Genomic DNA, 19,338 nt, shown 5'->3' on the forward strand with positions numbered 1-19,338 from the left:
AGGCTTTCTAGGGTGGGGTTTCAAGAGAGCTCTGAATAGTGATTGCCCGTTTGCCTTGCGTCGTACTAGTCGAGTAGACGCCGACTCCGCACGGAGGAATTGCCTAGACTGCATGGTGCAAAACCATTTAATATATTTACTTATTTTTAGGGACCGGCTGTATGATTAAGCTACAATCTTCAATGAGTAAGCATATCCCAGTAAGTGTCAATTTTCATATAGCAATATTTTGTTACATTATAGCTACTCGTGTTGTAATTCTGTATCAACTGGTCTTCCAATTTTTCAAATATTAAATCTCGGGCCTCTTCGACACATGCTTTGTTGTCTTTGTGAAATTGATACATGTGAGTTTTTCCTGTGATTAGCGGTATGTTAAAGGTGTATGCGAAATGAAATAGGCTTTGCCGTTAGATTGACATTTTATTCGAGTTAAACGAGGTGGTGGGTTGCCTTTGGAGCGCCTTTGAGAAGCATTTTCGACGTAGCTATTACCATCGTATAAAATTTACGCATTTTTCTTATGAACTTGTCAGCAATATCATTGACAGTTTCTATAATCATTCTTACCTTAATTAACTGTAGTTTACTTAAACGAGGCGCTGAATATCTCACTATTCAAAATGTTGTTTCTCTATCTCAATGGACATGTACAAGTGCTCGGCTATGAGGCCTCTATACGGGTGATGGCGCCGAGTCTGCCTTCACAAAGGACAGTTTTATAGAAATCCTCTTTCATCATACTTATGTAAATTTCGGTTTGTTTGGGTTTTGTCGTTGGACGACGTCTAGGTTTGACGTCATTGTATTGTCTCTTAATTAAAGTTCAAATTTGGCACTAATGTTCAGAACAAAACATTATTTTCCAGCCGGAAAATATCGGATTAACTATCCATACTTCAAGCTTCTTAGACAGTATTTGGAGCACCAGCCAGAGAAAAACATATACAATGCTAAGGGAATTATACATGGCTTGTGTCAAAAATAGCTTTGCTGAAATTCTAACAAATCTTTCCTTCTGTCAACGAGGCATATAGTAGGCCAAATATGTAGATATATTACTGCTTTTTGTATGCAATTATAAAGAAAAATAATATGTAGAAAGTTAAGCTGCGACCTTAGTAAGCTACATCCATCCTTCACACATTGGCAGTCGTGTTAGACCCATAAAATTAGACCTATGGTTAGACCAGATCTGGACTGAAAGAGAGCAGCAATTATGTGTTTCCGTAACATTTTATTTTTCAGTTGTTTTAGCCATTTCCCCCTTGAGTTTAGAGGCCTTTTAGCTTACTCCCTCCTCCTCCCACTCTTGTCTCTTGCAGCAGTTCTGTGGTGTTCTGGGTCACACATTTATGGAGTTTCTGAAGGGCAGTGGGGACTACTGCCAGGCACAGCACGCAGCTGCCTATGCAGACGAGTGAACAGCAGAACTCACCTCCTCTCCAAACACATTGGACCCACAGGAGGAGGATCTGAAACGTTGGCAGGATCAGGACACCTCCTAACCTACCAGCAGAACGAGCCTGGATGGGGTAACTCTACCTGCTGCACACTGCCCTCGTTGGCTTCTGCCTGGTCAGAATCAAGGGGGAACCTGTCTTGTTTCCCAAAGGAGAAGGGGTTTGATTTTGGTTGTCCACACCCTTTTCTCTGCCAAATCCGACCTCCTTTCGCCCCATAGCCTTCTTTATCCCACTGGTCACGGTTGCGGGAGTATAGTTTGACATTTTGTTGATATTCCTTCTCCCTCTAAATAAGTGTTTTTGTTAAGATTGTTTTGTGGAAGATCTCATTTTTTCGTCTGTCACCATGGCGCGTATGAACCGACCTGCCCCTGTGGAGATCACCTACAAAAACATGAGGTTCCTCATTACCCACAATCCAACCAATGCCACTTTGAATAAATTCATTGAGGTGAGCCCTCACATCATTAACACAGTGACGATATCAGAAATTAATTTTGTTATAAAACGTAATGAATGTTCTGGATTCTCATAGGTAGTCCCTCTCTTCCATAGTATAAAGGGTCTGCTTAGAAAATATAAATGTTTTCCCTGTGTAGTATGTCAAATGTACAATGGAATATGTTGCAGATCATATGAAAATAAAAGTACATTCTTCTACAGGAACTGAAGAAGTATGGAGTGACCACCGTTGTGAGAGTATGTGAGGCCACCTATGATTCCACCTTGGTGGGGAAAGAGGGAATACAGGTTCTGGTAAGTTTCGACATCACTTTTTACATCTACAATGCAGAACTTATTTACTACCATCTTTGTTTTGGTTTCTGAGAATGAGGGCAGATGAACTAATTTCCCCCTCCTCCACCAATAGGATTGGGCGTTTGATGATGGAGCTCCCCCCTCTAACCAGATTGTTGATGATTGGTTGAACCTCCTGAAGACGAAGTTTAGGGAGGAGCCTGGTTGCTGCATTGCTGTCCACTGTGTAGCTGGCCTGGGGAGGTAAACTAGTGTTCTTATTTCCCCTCTTAGTATAGAAACATTTATAATCATGTAGCATGGATTTTTAAACATGTAATAAGTATTTATATTCAGAATTGTGCTAGATTGATGATGCTAGTTCTTTGGTAAGAATGCCAAAAAACAATTAGCCATAATACACAGTATTAAAAAGTCCCATAGTACCCTAACCCGAACTGCCTATTGTCATCTTTTCTTCTGAGTATTTCCAATGTTTTTTTGTGTGTTAAACTCCTAGAGCCCCTGTCATGGTTGCCCTGGCTTTGATTGAATGTGGGATGAAATATGAAGATGCTGTCCAGTTTATCCGGCAGTAAGTCTGATGCAAATACACTTTCATGTAGATCTCTATATACTGTAGCTGCAGCATTTTAAAATGGAGGTTAAAACGCATTGTTTTTTAAATAATCGGACTGAGCTGCAATTGAGAAGTCGAAAGTTGAAATTGCATTAAATGTACCTTAACCCTTAATTACAGTGTAAGTACATTTTAATATTTCATTCAAAAAGGGAGGCTAGTCTATAAAACACACTGTTTTGAGTTAATATCACTGACCTGCAATTTAGATGATGTGAAATGACAATGTATTTTCTCTCGTAACAGGAAGCGTCGCGGAGCATTCAACAGCAAGCAGCTTTTCTACCTGGAGAAGTATCGTCCAAAGATGCGCCTGCGCTTCAAAGACTCCAACGGCCACCGCAACAACTGCTGCATCCAGTAGTAAACCCAACTAACTCATAGTCCATGCCAACAATGCCCCTATAAAATACATTAATTTATTTATCTTGTCTACCTGGCAGGCTTGTTTTTTCTTAGTAAATCCATTGTGTTGAAGTATTTCCATTGGAAATTTATTCTCAAATAAGTAAAGTTTTCCCTTCTCAATTAAAAAATATCAAGTGTCAAAAAAGAGGTTAGTTTGTGAACAAGTGACAGTGAGTGAGTGTTCTCTATGTGTGTCCTTAGAATTGGAAAGGAGCACAGCCAGTGAAGTAATTTTGTGAACCTCCAGATGTTGGTTTATACATGTTGAACACATCCCAAGGTTTTAATTGGCAAGGGTGCTTATTACTTTAAAAAATATTTTAAAAAGTACTGTAACGATGATTTAACATGAGTAGTTAGGTATCCCTTTAAATTTTATGATTCAGTTCGATACTGAATAGAAAGATGTATGCCTTCCTCCACATGGTTAAAACTTGAAATGCCTTACAATTAAAATGGAACAAAAAGGCAATCGAGTGGGTTTGTCATCCACTACATTAGAAAAGGTGTTTCATTTTTTTACTTGGAACAAAAGAATGTTGCCTTTGTCTTGTGCAGGACATCTACACACTTACGTCCTTTCAGTAACTCTTTTTAATATGAAATGCTTAATTGTTGCAATATTTGTTTATTGAAAGTCTGGGACCTTTTTATTTTTTTATTTTCTCTTATCAAACCTTTTTGATTAATTACTGCCATGTCCGAAATGTGATTTGTGTTTTTCGCTTTGAAACTGGACTTGCAACGTCTGCGATATTTTGTATGCCTTTTTATTTTGATGTGCGTAACTTAATACTTGGATACTTGATGATTTATGTATTTGAAAATGTGTATTATTAGGTTGGCTATTTATACTATCAATGGATGTGTTTTAGTACCGTGAGCGACAAATTGTAACTGTTCACCAACTTGTGAAAGTACATTAAAATGATACACTGAAAACTTGGTTTTGAAGAATATCTTATTGTACTCCCATTAGTGAAGGCCTATAATGCCTTACTTGTTTTACATTGGCCTTGTTTGGTTTAATGGATTGTCCCAGTGGGCTTGTTCTGTCTATAGTACCAGCATTGGCACTAACAAAGAGTCAGATCTGTCTATGGGACTGCTGACTGGAACCGTGGCAGAGAAAGAGGAAGATTACGTACTGTTTCATAGAAGATCATGAGAAACCAATTCAGCTAATGAAAAGGTTATGCCAGAATATCCCCAAAAAACAAGCCGTGCAGAGTCATGGTAGAGGTTTTCCCACTGGAAACGGCTTGAAACTGATAATGTAATTGTAATACATTTAGTGACACATAACGTGTCAAAATTAAGGTATACTTAACTGCATTTTATTTAAATGAGAAGCGTGGGCTCAATTACAGGTGAGTAATTTATTTATTCAACCCTCCCCTACCCTGTTACATGTCCCTCAAGGCTTACTTAATATCAAGAATCTTCTGCATAGGAAAACTACAGTCTAATGCACAAAGACAAACAGCATTTTCAGAAAATGAATCAAATCCTTTTGTGGAGATATTTAAATGGCTGTTGGTTATACCCTGGATCTGGTGACAGTCAAGCTTGCTAGTGTCCCCTTGTGGCTATATTTGTACCCACAGGCCATCCGGTCTGTAGAACTCTGCATGCCTCAGAAAATTAGCCGAAAAACACGTTGCTGGATTTTCGTTGTAGTCTTTCATACAAAACATGCAAGACTTTTATCAAAATGTGTTTATTTTCTCTTTTGTACAACCTTTAATGTCACCTCCTCCGACCTTTATAATAAATAAGAATGGCATATACAATTTCTACATATGTCTTCAAACAACACTGCCCTCCTAGTTCTCCCATCACAAAAACAGTCATCATGACAAAGAAAATCCTACATCAGGAAGTCGATAAAGTATTGGGGTTGGTGAGTGGATATGCAACAAAGATACTGGTTAACAAATGAAAGTCATTGAACCAACAGTATTCTGGTAATTTGTATGAAAGTTCGGTATTGACACAAATACATAAACATACAGAATTCTGTGAATTAAAAATGGTTGGCACATTGTCGCTTAAAGCACAGTTAGTCTGGTCTGTTTTTGTTTTAACTTGGTTCATATTTAACAAAACACAAAGCCTACTGTACCCAATAAAATCACAATTAGTTTGCCCAAAAAATGTAATGGTCCTTTTATTTTACAGTGCAAAGATGGCAAAAGCTAGAGCTGAGGTTAAGGGGTACTGAAATGTATTTTAGAAGGGTATAACAAAACAATAAAACAAAATATAAACAAACAGTAAAAACACATTAGACAAAGTAATGTTTTTTCCACGGGGTTGGGGGTACATTTTCATCTCATTTCAATTTGAATTAATTCAAATCAGGAAGTTAACTGAAATTCCAATTCTATTCCATTTTCCTGCTTTTCAATGAGAAATATTTTTGAATTATAATTTCAGTTTACTTTCTGAATTGACTGAAATGAAATGGAATTGACCCCAATCCTGATCTTCCGTGGCGCGTTAGTTAGTTCCTCCACTAGTCTCTTAATAGTTTGGCCCCTTGTGGCCCCTCAGTTCAGGGACCCGTTGGGTCTCCAACTCACATCTTATTCCTCATTTGGCCCTTTCATGCCGGAATCTTTTGCCGATATCGGTGATGCCACCATAGGAAGGATGCACTGTGACGACTCGCAGTAGCCGTTGAGGCCAGGACGACCAGGAGGCCCTGGAACGCCGGGAATACCGGGAACGCCGCGTGGCCCTCTCTCGCCGTTGCGGCCGTCTGTGCCATAGGCGGCTCTACCGTGATCACCTGTGGATAGAGTGGTCGGTTGAGATATGTACATGAATGTGGAACTGCTAAATAGCTAGCTAACCATGTTATAGCTGAGCATATAGAGACTTGGCGCATATTGGGTTAGCACAGTGGTTATGACTGTAGCCTTCATTATTATGGTGTGGGCATGTAGCCTTATAATACTCTTGTGACTGGTATCTTTACCTGGTAGACCGGGTGTTCCAGGTTCTCCTTTAACCCCTCTTGCTGTGGGTCCTCTGTCTCCTCTGTCGCCCGTGTCACCTACGCAGAACGTATACATTATCATAAATTCAAGTAACGTTTAGCGATGCAGGATGGCTGTAGTGAACTTCACTTGTGATGGCACAAACAATCCTAATTATTCAAATGGACATCACTTATACTACTGCTACCAGCCTGCTTCAGCCAACTTGTCATTGGCTTAACAAACTAGGCCATAATATTACATTTAGGATATATTTCCACCATCTTTAGAGACTCAGAACCTCACCTTTGAGCCCTTTGCGACCCAGTAGCCCTGGAGGTCCTTTGAGACCTGGCAGTCCTCTGGCCCCGTCCAGTCCTGGGTAGCCGTTCTCTCCGGAGGGGCCTGCAGGACCAGGGGGGCCAGGGGGACCTGGCAGTCCAGAGATGCCTGCTTCAGGCCTCCTCAGGCTGGCTGCTAGCTGGGCTAGCTGCTCTGTGGCACAGGAAGGGAAAAGGATGGGGGGGTCAGTTCAATGAAACCTATGGACCTGCCTTATCAAATGTGATGGGTTCAGTAATGGTCAATATCAAATGGATAAGAGTTTGATATGAAAATGATCATGACTTACCTTGCATTACCCTCATGCAAACTTGTGTGATGTGTGTATCGCTTGGTTTTTTCCCCTGGGAAAACAGGTGGTTGTTGAGAGAATTGTGGTGTTATCTGGTAACTAATGCTATTCATAGCTAGCTACACAGGCTTTTTTTTCGTGAAATGTCTTAGCCCATGGAAATACTTAAAGAGATTCACTGGTAAACTCTTTAGCCAGTAGTTCTGAATGTCGCGCTCATGAGTCAAAAGTGGTCCACGGAATTTGCCTACTGTGTCACATATAGTAGACACCAAAGTTCGGGAGAATGTCTTTAACACAGGGCAAAGTCATCATGTGAATTCTGCTGTCTCCTCCAGTCTACTCTATATGAGTGCAGTGCTAAGAAACAGCTCTTTTTGACTCCTGCTCTGTTTCAGGCCCTCAGATCTGGTTAATTGTTAAAGTGCCTACCGCTGGCCCCTGTGTCCCTGGCAGTCCTGGCACCCCTCTGTCCCCCTGCATGCCACGTGGTCCAGGTTGGCCCGGCTTGCCCTCTGGGCCTGGTATGCCCCGGCCGCCCTCCGGCCCTTTGTTTCCAGTCTCTCCTGGTCTGCCCGTCTGAAATCAGCGACAGAGCGCGACACAATGACATTCAGCATTCATTCAAAACAAAAGGTAAAATTGGATTACACAGACTGCACCATTGGGAGGATAGACAATGCTGTCTGTCTAGGTCTAGGATCATGTGTTTCAGGCATGTAGTCCTACAGTGTGCAAAGGCTTTCTTTTGGCATGGCGCAAACACTGTGAAGTGATTCAGTAATGAGAAATGATGATGCTCACTTGGACGTGACCTCTAGTATTAGTATTAAGTTGTGGCATCTAATCATGATGAGTCCCCCATGATTTTGGGACGAGCAGGTACCACATTATGTGTACTGGACATAATTGGCCTAGTCTATGTCAACAGAGAACTGTAGCAGTAAGCAATGCTATAAACTGGACTCACCGATCCTTTCTCTCCTGGCTCCCCTTCGTCACCCTATAGTAAAACAGAATCAGTACTCTTTTACTTTAAAAAAACAAATGTTGGGCACAGCAACGTTTTTTCTTCATGTATTTACTCACAAAGTCCCCTCTGTCTCCCGCTGTGCCCTCTGAACCCGCTTCTCCCTAAATCAATAAGTAGAAATGTCTTTGTTAGAGAAAACACGTCTTACAGGATCATTAACACGTGTCCATCCCAAGTAGGCCTTGGTGGGGCCTTCTGTACTCTTCTGGTAGCTCCTAGTGCTTGATGTTACTCATTTGAATTCACTCCATTCATCTTCTTGCATCATTTGATGGCTACATAGAATATGGTCACCTCCCTTATGCAGGAATGTACTATTCGGTCGGTTGAGATGGTATTGATAGAACTTACTTGTTCTCCTTGAGCACCGGTCAAACCGACTGCACCCTGGAGAGATAGGAATAGGACAATTATATTTTGCTTTTACACATGTATTTCTGCTTCTGCTTTTGTGGCACCTTTTCTATTCCTTACCCTGTCTCCATTCTGTCCAACCAGGCCGGCAGGGCCAGGCAAACCAAGAAGCCCGAGATCCCCTTTACCTCCCTGTAAAAAATAAATAAATATATATAGACACACTTAAAAAACTTGAACACAGTGGATTGCCTGTGCAACGCTCCAACCTCCCCCTTGCCTTCAGCTGACTACATTTGCACCCCAAACATTTTTTAGCTGGAAAAAAACGTGTCTAAACGGGTGAGCTGGAAAAGGTATTGGGGACACACTCCATGAGATGTTTTGGAAGTGTGGGTACTGATTGTGTGGCATACCCTCGTCCGACTGGTTTAAGGAATTCCTGGGAAACAGAGGGTTCTTTCAGGCCTTTTCAGCTTATTTTCCTGGCCTGAATCCTCCTCTCTGAAGAAATACCCCTGGGCCCATGGACCAGTGTAACAGGACTCCATTCATAGCCCCTCGTCGGCGGATTACAGTATTACTGCAGTCTGGAGGCTTATAAAGGGCTGCCACTCTCAATATGAGAGAGCATACGACTCCACTTGCTTGGAGTGGGTTTGCGCTTAGTCACTGGTATTCAGCTTGGTTGAGCTGAAGGGTTACTATGGTAACAATGGCAATGTTAAATTGTATATGTATGGAATGATAGCAGATAATAGCAATATACACTGAGGGTACAAAACATTAAGAACACCTTCCTACTATTGAGTTGCACCCCCTGTTTTGCCTTAAGTAGATTTAACAAAGAACATCAAGGGATCATAGCTTCCACCTGGATTCACCTGGTCAGTCTATGTCATGGAAAGAGAAGGTGTTTCTAATGTTTTGTACACTCAGTGCATTGTTTATACTGATGTTATGTCATATATAAATAGCAAAAGACTTGGTATGGATGGGGGCGGCTTGTGTTATTTGCACAGTGGTGTCGTAGTTCCAGGAAAAGTAGGGCAGGAAAGGCATTGTAATGAAAATAGGAAGTAAGCATAAATAATTACATATACAATTATTTCAACATCATTTTAATGGCCACCCTAGTAAATGTTGAGAGACCAGCATCAACTTTGTTCTTGCCACACAGCACATGATCCTAGAAAAGGTCATTTATTTCATAGTCTTTGTTTTCTTCTTCCTCCTCTTTCACACCGTCTTCATCATGTTCTTGTCTTCCTCTCCGTTCCCCATCACAGTAGCGTCATAATCCATCACATTGCAAACCACAAAATCCTGTTCTGTATTCCGAATTGAACTGGCTTCACTCTGATATTTCCTTGTCTGCATCTTACCTTATCAATCCTTGCATTTTCTCACAACAAAGTCTGATGACTGGAGCACCACAGGGTTCTGTGCTTGGTCACTTGGTCATCACTTCCCATGGCTTTTCCCATCATTCTTGTGCAGAAGATGCTCAACTCCCTCTATTCTTCCACCTATTTACTACCCAGGTTACAGATTTCCCCAGCATCTTAGCCTAGTTCATTTGTATGTTTCAAGTTCATTGGTCAGTTTGATAATCATGGTTCATTCCGTGGTACTTGTATGGATGTTTACGAGAAACTGTCAAATGCTTTATTCATTGTGGTTCAGGATACATCTAGTGGGCTTGTTTTGGGGCTATGAGTATGTCAGTTATAATGGTATGTTGGGCTGTTGACTTACCCTGGGTCCTGGTGCCCCTGCAGGTCCGTCTGGTCCACGCACTCCTCTTTCACCCTACAGCAAAATAGGAGAAGAAGAATAGGAAGTAATAGAGAAGCAATTGTGGCACAGGTGCAGATGTATTATAGTCTTGTAGTCCAAGACCTTCCCAAATGAATCACATGAAGTTCTGAGCTTGTTGAACAATGCTGATAGAATAATAGAGCGAAGGTTGTGCGTGGCAATAGAGTTCAAATGTTTTGTGCTGATCTTGCTTATTCTATTGTTCCGTTATTTAGCTCACACCTTTATCCCTAATTCCCTAACCCTAAAATCACGAGGTTCCAGATCATTTATTCAAACTGCTGAAGTTCATACGAGACCTTGAAAAGAGTAATCCAACTTGATAGTGTTTTAACATGGATGGCTTTCTCACAGTGAATCACATATACTATAGAACATACTCACTGGTCCACCTCTTGCTCCGACAGGTCCTACTTCTCCCTGCTCGCCACGTTCCCCCTGAAAACAAAGCAAGTCACCCTGAGATCTCTCATGCTACTGGTGCAAGTATGAAAGGGATATTATGTATACTGTATCAAAGTATTTGATTTCATCACTGTCATTTAATGTGATATAATTTTCATCAATAGACTTTCTCTTGACTTACTGATTTCCCAGGAGACCCCATTAGTCCTACAGAACCTGGGTCGCCAGAGTTACCCTAGTAACAAAGAGAGGAAAACATAAGATTCCCTATAATAGAGATTCATATACTGTATGGTCAATAACTGGTTTAATTCATACATTTAAAATATTCCCCTACCATTTCGCCACTTTGTCCTTTTGGACCATAAGCGCCTGGCAAACCCTATGGCGAGAATCACATCAAAACAAATGAACAACCAAACAAACCCAAACAAATACGCATGTAAAATGGATATGATGAATCAGAGATGCTAGGGGTCAGAGGTCACACTTACAGGAAGTCCTTGGAGCCCAGTATCACCTGGACTGCCAACTTTCCCAGTAATACCCTTAAAATGATAGAGAAAAAAAACAACAGCTTGTCAATCTTACTTATTTCCTGTGTGCACATCCTCACTTAGCCTATGTCTTTGAACAGCAGTTTGAGCCGTACCTTAGATGCTGGCAATCCGGGAATTCCTTCACGTCCATCGGGCCCAGCTAGACCCTGTCCGTGGGAGAAAGAACAGGGGAGTTGAGCGTTAACAAAAAATATTAGCTTCATGGCATGTGTATTGAGTCAGCTGTATGGAGTCCATGAACATAAGCTCATGCTGTGTGTAATGTCATAGATGTCATAGATGAGATGTTAGTCGATAATAAATCAGATTTAGTAAGGCTGTGGTGTGTACAATACTTACAGGCTCCCCTTTCCCCCCTGGAAGGCCCCTTATTCCTTGTGGCCCTCGGGCCCCCTGCAAAAAAACACACAGTGAGTAAAAGTCTTTATGCGGTACATTATTTGATAGATAGAGTGCACCTGTATGAATTGGCGGCACGTTTTTGCTTTTGAAAGTGAATGACCATGTGCTCTGTTGTTCTGCAGTGATAATATAACAGCAATAATAATAATGATGATATAACAGTGATAATATATTTGTATGACGGTGTGATGTTTTAGTACTTACTTGACCACCGTTTGGTCCAGTCTCGCCCACTACTCCTCTTTGGCCCACGTCACCCTAAAAAAGAAAAACACATTTCTTAAACCAAAATAGTAGAATATAGGTTGAGATGTTACTGTAATGTGAGTGGTGGCAAAGAGGTCATGGTGAAAAAGAGGTGAACGTCACAGTGTTAAAAACAAGACAGGCACTTACTGAGCCACCCTGAATTCCCTGGGGACCAAGGTCTCCAAACGTTCCACGTGGTCCCTGTTATCAAACACATTTCAGATGTCAAATATACATTTTTTTTTATGCATTTACTAGTGTGCTCAAACATAAGTTGTGGGATGTTGAGGTTTGGCAGTGCTGAAACAGGCCAAGCTGAAGTCATTTTTACAGCAATATTGCACCCGCTGAGGATGGCAGTAACATACAGTACATCGCTCATCTTTGGCATTCACCCTATGATGTCAAACAATGTGTAACCTCATGACCCTTACCCTGTCACCTTTGAGGCCCATTATGCCTGTTATTCCCCTGGGCCCCCCTTGGCCCTAAAATCACTCAGCAGAGAGAGAATAGTGTGTGAGAGAGAGAATAGTGTGTGTGAGAGAGAATAGTGTGTGTGAGAGAGAATAGTGTGTGTGTGAGAGAGAGGGAGAGAGAGAGAGAGAGAGAGAGAGAGAGAGAGAGAGAGAGAGAGAGAGAGAGAGAGAGAGAGAGAGAGAGAGAGAGAGAGAGAGAGAGAGAGAGAGAGAAGCCAATTTCAATAAAAAAAGACATGTATCATAGCCACATTGTGAATGACACATTCATATTGATACAGATGTGAGAGAAATATTAAAATATTTTACTGGTAGCCCTTGAGCTCCCATCTCGCCCTCTCCTGCCTGGTCTCCTTCTTCTCCCTGTAGAAAACATCAAACAAATGTCACAATCATTATTATTGACCTTATTGTGGTTGTTGATAATTTATCTGGGTAAACAGAGGGAGACGTTACCTTGTGTCCTTGCTTTCCAGGCTCACCAGACTCTCCTTTTACCCCTTTGTGGCCCTAAAGAGAAACCATATAATGTTACTGCTATATGCAAGCCAGTTTCACTGACAAGATACAGCCTCAACATCTATAGTATATTAGTATCAGTGAGAAACAATAGTATCGTATGAGTATTTGTTATATAGTCACCTTCATGCCTGGGAGGCCAGAATATCCGTTAAGACCAGAAGGACAGGCATTGGGACACTGAAAAACACAAGTAAAGCCTATTTGAGGTCATCTAAGAGCCCTGCCACAGGGGGGCTCTGCTGAAAAGTTCCCCATCATTAGCATCAGGGTACACATGCATAGCTGTGGTGCCCTTAAAGGAAACTTGTGAACGCCTTACCAGGTCTTCCCCCTTATACACGCCAGGAAGACCCTGGGGAGAAAAACACCCTTTTAATTACATTTCTGTCTTTGAAGTAATTGTCGGCGAAACAGGCTGTTTGTCATACAGGCTGGTTGTTGCAGTGCTCTTAAAAATGTACAGGATGCTGTAAATTGTCTGTCTTCTCTTTGATACTTTTCATGGCACACAGAACTATGCAGCTATTACATCACATGGGTTGTCCTACTGTACTAAGGATGACAACACTAATATGGAACTAATTCATCATGAAAATAAACATATTTACCCTGGGCCCTGCAGGTCCGGGAAGCCCAACTGGCCCCTTCCTGCCCTGTGATCCCTGTAAATAATAATAATAATATGTTTACAGGTGAATGAATGCAATAATTTAACAAGTAGAAGTCAATATCTCCGTATTAACTGCAATATAATAAGACATTGAAACAGTTGGAAGCCCTGTGTACCTAGCCATCATTTTCTAAATGTTAAAAAGGCAGTACTCACCGGGGTACCGATTTTGCCAAGCTCGCCCACCAACCCTTGTGCACCAGCTGCTCCCTGTCAGTGAAACAAAAAGGACATGACACAGTGCTAATGTACTGAATTATCTTGTATTTAAATACATTCTTCCTCATTCAGGTGTGGGAAAAATGGTGAAGTACTCACATCAGTCCCATCAGGTCCCTCGCCCTGTGGTAAACGAAAGAGAATTCAAATTAAATCAAATTTTGCGCCGAATACAACAGGTGTAGACCTTAGAGTGAAATGCTTACTTACACGCCCTTAACCAACAATGCAGTTTTAAGAAAAAATGTATAAAATAAAAATATAACAAATAATTAAGGAGCAACAATAAAATAACAGTAGCGAGGCTATATACAGGGGGTTCCAGTACACAGTACACCGGTTAGTCAAGGTAATTGAGGTAATATGTACATGTAGATAGAGGTAAAGTGACTATGCATGGTTAATAAACAGAGAGTAGCAGCAGCGTAAAAAAGGGGGGGGGGGGACAGTGCAAATAGGCTGGGTAGCCATTTGATTAGCTGTTCAAGAGTCTTATGGCTTGGGGGTAGAAGCTGTTAAGAAGCCTTTTTGACCTAGACTTGGAGCTCCGGTACCGCTTGCTGTGTGGTAGCAGATCAAGCGATACCGGAGCGCCAAGTCTAGGTCAAAAAGGCTTCTTTAACAGCATCTACTCCCATTCATGGAGAGGCTTGAAGGTGTAAAATTGAAGTAAAGTTGCATTTTTCTGTATTAACAAGTTAATCAATGCAGTAACAAGGGTACAGTAATAAAATTTACAATTTTAAACAATGCAGTTTTTAAAAAATCAGTCCTTATAGTATATCATACCCTTAAATAGATAGTATCCTTATAAGTGTCATATCCTAGGTGGGCGTATTTATGTCATATATGATTTCAGGTCAACCAATGGGTGTCTGTGTACAATACTTATAATTCCGTAAATACCAGCATACAACTGTGAAAAATCCACTGGTAATTACTAGTGGGAAACTCATCTATCATCCCCGTGCTCCGAGTTTTTCACTTCCACCTCTCTGCTGTCATTTGTCAAGAAAAAAGACAGCAAGCATGGCGGCATCTTCAGCAGTTGTTGTTTATGGTAAGAAAAAATGCAAATTGTTGATAGAAAATGTATTCTGTTCATCTTCCTTTTAATTTAGAAAGTGAACGCAGCTCTTGATATACTTGTTATGGGCAAAAAAAGAACAAAACAATCACAAGCCTTCTAATGAGCCCCATGTTCGATGGTATTTCCCAAAACGTGAATGCACCCAACTCGTATTTATAAATCCACAACTGGATTTATAAGACAATTTCATTGTGGGTCCTTTCGTTACATGGTCCTTGAAAGGGAGTAGCCTATTCCAGATTTCCAGTCATTTCAGTGGATGGATAAGACAAGTCATTGGAGGGGATGGTCCCATCCTCATGGTAATGTAATAATCCATTGAAACAAGTGAGGTCGATCCCTTTCCAGATGATGTTTGGTCATTTCTGCATGATTGCCATAGTCTATGTCATAATGGACAATACCCCTACTACATCCCTATTATTCATACATTATATTAATACATTTAGTTAACCATGCTTACTTACAATCTCCCCGACTTCCCCAGCCTCTCCGGGTTCACCCTGATAGAGAAGCACACAAGATGGTTGGTGATGACAATAACATGGCAGCGAAACAATCTCAACCTTTCATTGCTTTGGAGCGTACTGATATTTTCTCATTCATACTCTTCAGACCAGCCTCCACACACTGAGTACCGAGAGTGTATATGCATTATATTTCAGCAATATAGATATTAGACAGATAGGAAGGTTATGGATACATTTGATTTCAAATAAAGAACATTTACTTTTGGTCCAGGAGGCCCATCTGGGCCGAGATCCCCAACAGGTCCAGTGGCACCCTATAGAGATAACAAAGCTTCTATCAACCACACAGAAATATGAATGTCCATGAGTAAACAATATAAAACTTCAATACATGTCTTATGCCCTCCAGTTAAAGAACTAATTGCATGCTCTGTTACCCATTCTTAGTGTGATATTCTATATTATTTTATTCTTTACAAGCATTCAATGGGACTCCTGGGAAATTATAAAAGGACATGTTTGTGAAAATATTCATTAGAAACAATAGGCAATCCATCCATTCCTCCATTCCTGAAATGAATTGATTTGAAATAGAACTGTTCCAACACTGAGCTGCTGACACAGTACTCTCTGAGATCACCATTAGTAACAGGGTTGCCTTACTTCAAGGCAATATTACTGTAAATCTGATTTCCTTAATTAAATGTGTGTTTGGTAAACACAAAGGAAGGTTTGCAATCCAAATCTAGAATCTATAAACAAGATTTCGACAAATTATGGAAGGCATCTCAATTGAGACAACTCTTATATTCCACGTTTGTATCTTGACGATAACACATTACAAAGTATGTGACCAATGCTCTAACTAAACAATGTACTAACTAAACCATTGCATATTTTCATCATTGACATTTCATGGATTACATGTTTCCTGTACAGTAATTTAGCAATTATAAGACTAAAATGGGGGTGTGTCTTTTCTCACACTGTTTAGCCCCTCCCCTCTTCCACCACCTACATAAACCATAGGTCACTTAATTAGTCCAACTAGTCCTCCGCCAAGCTTGAATCAATGGATTGAAAAGAGAAGACGCTCTGAACTATCCTCTCAAGATCAAGGAACTACTAATACTCTCTAATTATTCAATAGCTTTAGTAGGCAGCAAACAACAGAAATCCGTAATCATTCAAATCAGAACTCCAGTTATGGACAGAGTAACAGAAAGAATGGATGATAGTTGACTACTTGAAGTCAGTGTTATCAAGGTATTTGCTGTTCCTAAAAATATGATCACTATTCACTAAACAAAGGAGAATAGGGAGCTACCCAGCCAAAACTAGTGCATACCTCAACATACCTGGACACTACCAACTCTGCCAGAAACACAGCAGTCAGCAGTTCATCTGATAAGCCATTCTATATTCAGCATTATTGCCCAAATGGACAGCATACACACTGTGGCCCTTCTGTTCCACCTTTCCCAGCATACAGTTATTTCCTGTCAGCCATCACTGGGTCGGCCGAATCCCCTGCACGGGGACTCACACAAAAAGACCTCTGTTTCTCTGTTTCAGTCAGGAAGCTATTTGAAGCATTCTCCTCTCTCCCCTAAATACCCAGGTTGATGTACCCCCCCCCCCCCCCCCAAACCTTTTGCTCAGGAGCCAATATAAACGACTCACACAGCAGTAGTACCACAGATTTTCAGTCCCTTGAGTTTCAGAAGTTACAGATGTTCAGTAGACTCAGTGGAGTCTTATCTGATGTTGTACTAAGGTTTCCTGCTTGGGGAATATGAATAATAAACTGGTTGTAAATGTGTGTATTCTGTGTAACTTACGTCTGCCCCTGGTAGGCCGGCTGTTCCGGGAGTTCCTGGTTTGCCATCTTCCCCATCAGGACCCTGGGAACAGAGTGACCATTTCAATACCATGCTAAAATGTATTAACCATTTATTGGTAGGTTATGGCAAAGGAAATAATAGTCCACTCACAGGGCCGCCTTCTATGAAGTTATCATCCCCTCTGTCTCCCTGAAATTGAAGAGAAAAAAGGAGTGTTTATTTAATATCTATGTAAAACTCCACTATAGGTTGAAAATGACAGAATGACACAATTAATGTTGGTCTGTACCAGGTGAGGTGCTGTACAACCGATAAGTCTAAAGCATGAAATGACATAAATAAACAATAAAATATGAAATCAAAAGATATCTCACATCAATGCCGTCGACTCCAGGCACGCCTGCTATACCAGGGGGTCCTGCGGGGCCTCTGGTACCGACCGGGCCCCTCTGTAGATAAAAAAACAAAATCATTTAAAGAGCCTCTACTGAAATGTATCTCCAAATCATGGCTGATGGCAGTGCTTTGGTCCCCTGACACAAAGAGCTACATTGTGTGAAATTAGTCGTTTTGTGGGCAGAAAGGTCAAGAAAAGAAAACCACAAGCCTTTATCCACTATACAAGGGACCACTCTATGTAATTACATATGTTGAGAATATTTTTGTTGCGATTCCAACCTACTGGATCCATATGTCAGCACATGCAGCTGTTATGTTACTTGCCCCACACACACCTCTAAATCATGCAGCTATTTACAAAAGAAAGAAATAGTCCACTAATCAATAGGCATATTATGGTAGGTCTAATGTATTTGTAAACTATATGGTTCAACGAATCTGTAAATGCATAGAAGGTGTGTTTCAAAACATTTGGGAGTCTGAGCATCCCATCCCAGCATATCCCATCCATGGGAAATTCTATCCCAATAACACAGGACAATATAATCTCAAGAAAAGCAGTCATACATGCCTGTCATACAAACCAGGTATACATTGTGCCTGGCAAACAAATCGGTGTGAACCATTGTAGAAGAAAATAACCGTAATTTGTGACTTACCTGAGCGGAGCAAATAAGGACTATTTGCAATAAAATCACAAGCAATGACTCCCGATATATCCTGGCGCGAGCCATTGTCTCCCCAAAGACACGGAAGACGCAAAACGTGCTTTTTACCGGATTAGTTGGGATTTACGGACCACCTGTCAATATTCCCCAACTGAACCTCACAGTAGACTGAAAGGTACCATGTACTATTCAAATTCATGTTTATTCATGATGGACTGGAGAGCTGGTAAGTGGTTGGAGGATAGATGGAAGGTGCGCGCAAGGGGAGGGTTTCTCTGTTAGACAGTGGGAGGGATTTGGAATGTTCTCTCAATATGTATAAATACCTGTAACTTTCGCTGACTTGTAGTTTGTGAACTAAACGCTTGTATTCCAACAGTTTGTTACAAATTGTATTATTTATTTTTTATTAAAAAATCCAACCATTTCCCAAATAGCATAGGACAAAACCTAGCCTACTTCTGCACAGGTATAACATACAGCATAAATGATGTTGCTGTTGCAATCATCAATGCAATATTTCTTCAACATAGAGTTTGTAAATGAGAGAGCAAAATGAATTTAAATCTGTCAGCCTGATTTGATTTTGGACATTGTGGGAACATCACGTAGGCGTCGGCCTACAATAGATACACGTGAGTGAGATCTATTATTCAAAAAACACATCCCCACTGATTAAATTATCGATTTTGATTGACTTGCTTTAATGCTTCTTTTTATGTAGCTATCTCAAAGAGAGAAATACAGTAATATAATGGCGTATTTTATGTATGTACTAACTCCGACATGGTTCGTGAGGAAAATTAATGGCGTTTTTGTAGGATTTTGGATAAACGCCTAAAATAAGGTCTGTGATAAACAGGCATAAGAAAGTTTTTATACATTTTGTTCTATGAGATAGTCTTCATAAACGACCATGACTTTTTGTGAATTTTGAATAACCTATGCAATAATTTAAAAAAAAATCATAATGGTCATGCTATTATCTCATAGAACAAAATGTATTAGGGCTGTGTTGTTGTTTCTGTCGCACTGCTTTGCTTTATCTTGGCCAGGTCGCAGTTGTAAATGAGAACTTGTTCTCAACTAGTCTACCTGGTTAAATAAAGGTTAAATAAATACAACATTTAAATAAAAAAATCCTGTGTTAACTTCAGAATTTATTTTGGGCGTTTATTCCAAAACCCTATTCTTTCCCCGTTCATTTTTCCATAGGGATGACTAAGGACTGCAAACTGGCGAGCACACAAACATTTCAGACAAAATCTTGTAGTGGCATCATC

The 19,338-nt window shown here is 40.6% G+C and overlaps 2 protein-coding genes across 2 annotated transcripts; one reads left to right on the forward strand and one right to left on the reverse strand.

Moving 5' to 3' along the window:
* The first annotated feature begins 62 nt into the window (after window positions 1–62).
* On the forward strand, window positions 63–4,194 carry LOC139370399 (protein tyrosine phosphatase type IVA 1). The gene is made up of 6 exons (XM_071109848.1): window positions 63–200; window positions 1,326–1,917; window positions 2,130–2,222; window positions 2,338–2,468; window positions 2,725–2,799; window positions 3,091–4,194. The coding sequence occupies exons 2-6, from the start codon at window positions 1,813–1,815 to the stop codon at window positions 3,206–3,208; spliced, it is 522 nt and encodes a 173-aa protein (XP_070965949.1). The 5' UTR covers window positions 63–200; window positions 1,326–1,812; the 3' UTR covers window positions 3,209–4,194.
* Window positions 4,195–4,616: 422 nt separating this feature from the next.
* On the reverse strand, window positions 4,617–18,283 carry LOC139370398 (collagen alpha-1(IX) chain-like). The gene is made up of 32 exons (XM_071109847.1): window positions 18,047–18,283; window positions 17,363–17,437; window positions 17,139–17,177; window positions 16,986–17,048; window positions 15,405–15,458; window positions 15,142–15,177; window positions 13,684–13,707; window positions 13,522–13,575; window positions 13,304–13,357; window positions 13,015–13,047; window positions 12,816–12,872; window positions 12,630–12,683; window positions 12,483–12,536; window positions 12,129–12,182; window positions 11,842–11,895; window positions 11,650–11,703; window positions 11,383–11,436; window positions 11,136–11,189; window positions 10,978–11,031; window positions 10,821–10,865; window positions 10,665–10,718; window positions 10,463–10,516; window positions 10,016–10,069; window positions 8,378–8,449; window positions 8,255–8,290; window positions 7,960–8,004; window positions 7,841–7,873; window positions 7,303–7,449; window positions 6,868–6,922; window positions 6,543–6,731; window positions 6,236–6,313; window positions 4,617–6,046 (listed from the first exon to the last, which is right to left on the reverse strand). Exons 1-32 carry the CDS (start codon window positions 18,119–18,121, stop codon window positions 5,841–5,843), a joined length of 2,064 nt encoding a protein of 687 aa, XP_070965948.1. The 5' UTR covers window positions 18,122–18,283; the 3' UTR covers window positions 4,617–5,840.
* Between the last annotated feature and the right edge of the window lie 1,055 nt (window positions 18,284–19,338).

Source organism: Oncorhynchus clarkii, chromosome 17 (genome assembly GCF_045791955.1).
Source record: "Oncorhynchus clarkii lewisi isolate Uvic-CL-2024 chromosome 17, UVic_Ocla_1.0, whole genome shotgun sequence".
NCBI lineage: Eukaryota > Metazoa > Chordata > Actinopteri > Salmoniformes > Salmonidae > Oncorhynchus > Oncorhynchus clarkii.

Coding starts and splice junctions, on each gene's coding strand:
- LOC139370399 (XM_071109848.1), top strand. CDS start 1,813: ATGGCGCGTATGAACCGACCTGCCCCTGTGGAGATCACCTACAAAAAC. Junction 2,223..2,337: donor AAGAGGGAATACAGGTTCTG/GTAAGTTTCGAC, acceptor CTCCACCAATAG/GATTGGGCGTTTGATGATGG. Junction 2,469..2,724: donor TGTGTAGCTGGCCTGGGGAG/GTAAACTAGTGT, acceptor TTAAACTCCTAG/AGCCCCTGTCATGGTTGCCC.
- LOC139370398 (XM_071109847.1), bottom strand. CDS start 18,121: ATGGCTCGCGCCAGGATATATCGGGAGTCATTGCTTGTGATTTTATTG. Junction 12,537..12,629: donor CTGGAAAGCAAGGACACAAG/GTAACGTCTCCC, acceptor TGTTTTCTACAG/GGAGAAGAAGGAGACCAGGC. Junction 10,719..10,820: donor AAGGACAAAGTGGCGAAATG/GTAGGGGAATAT, acceptor CTTTGTTACTAG/GGTAACTCTGGCGACCCAGG.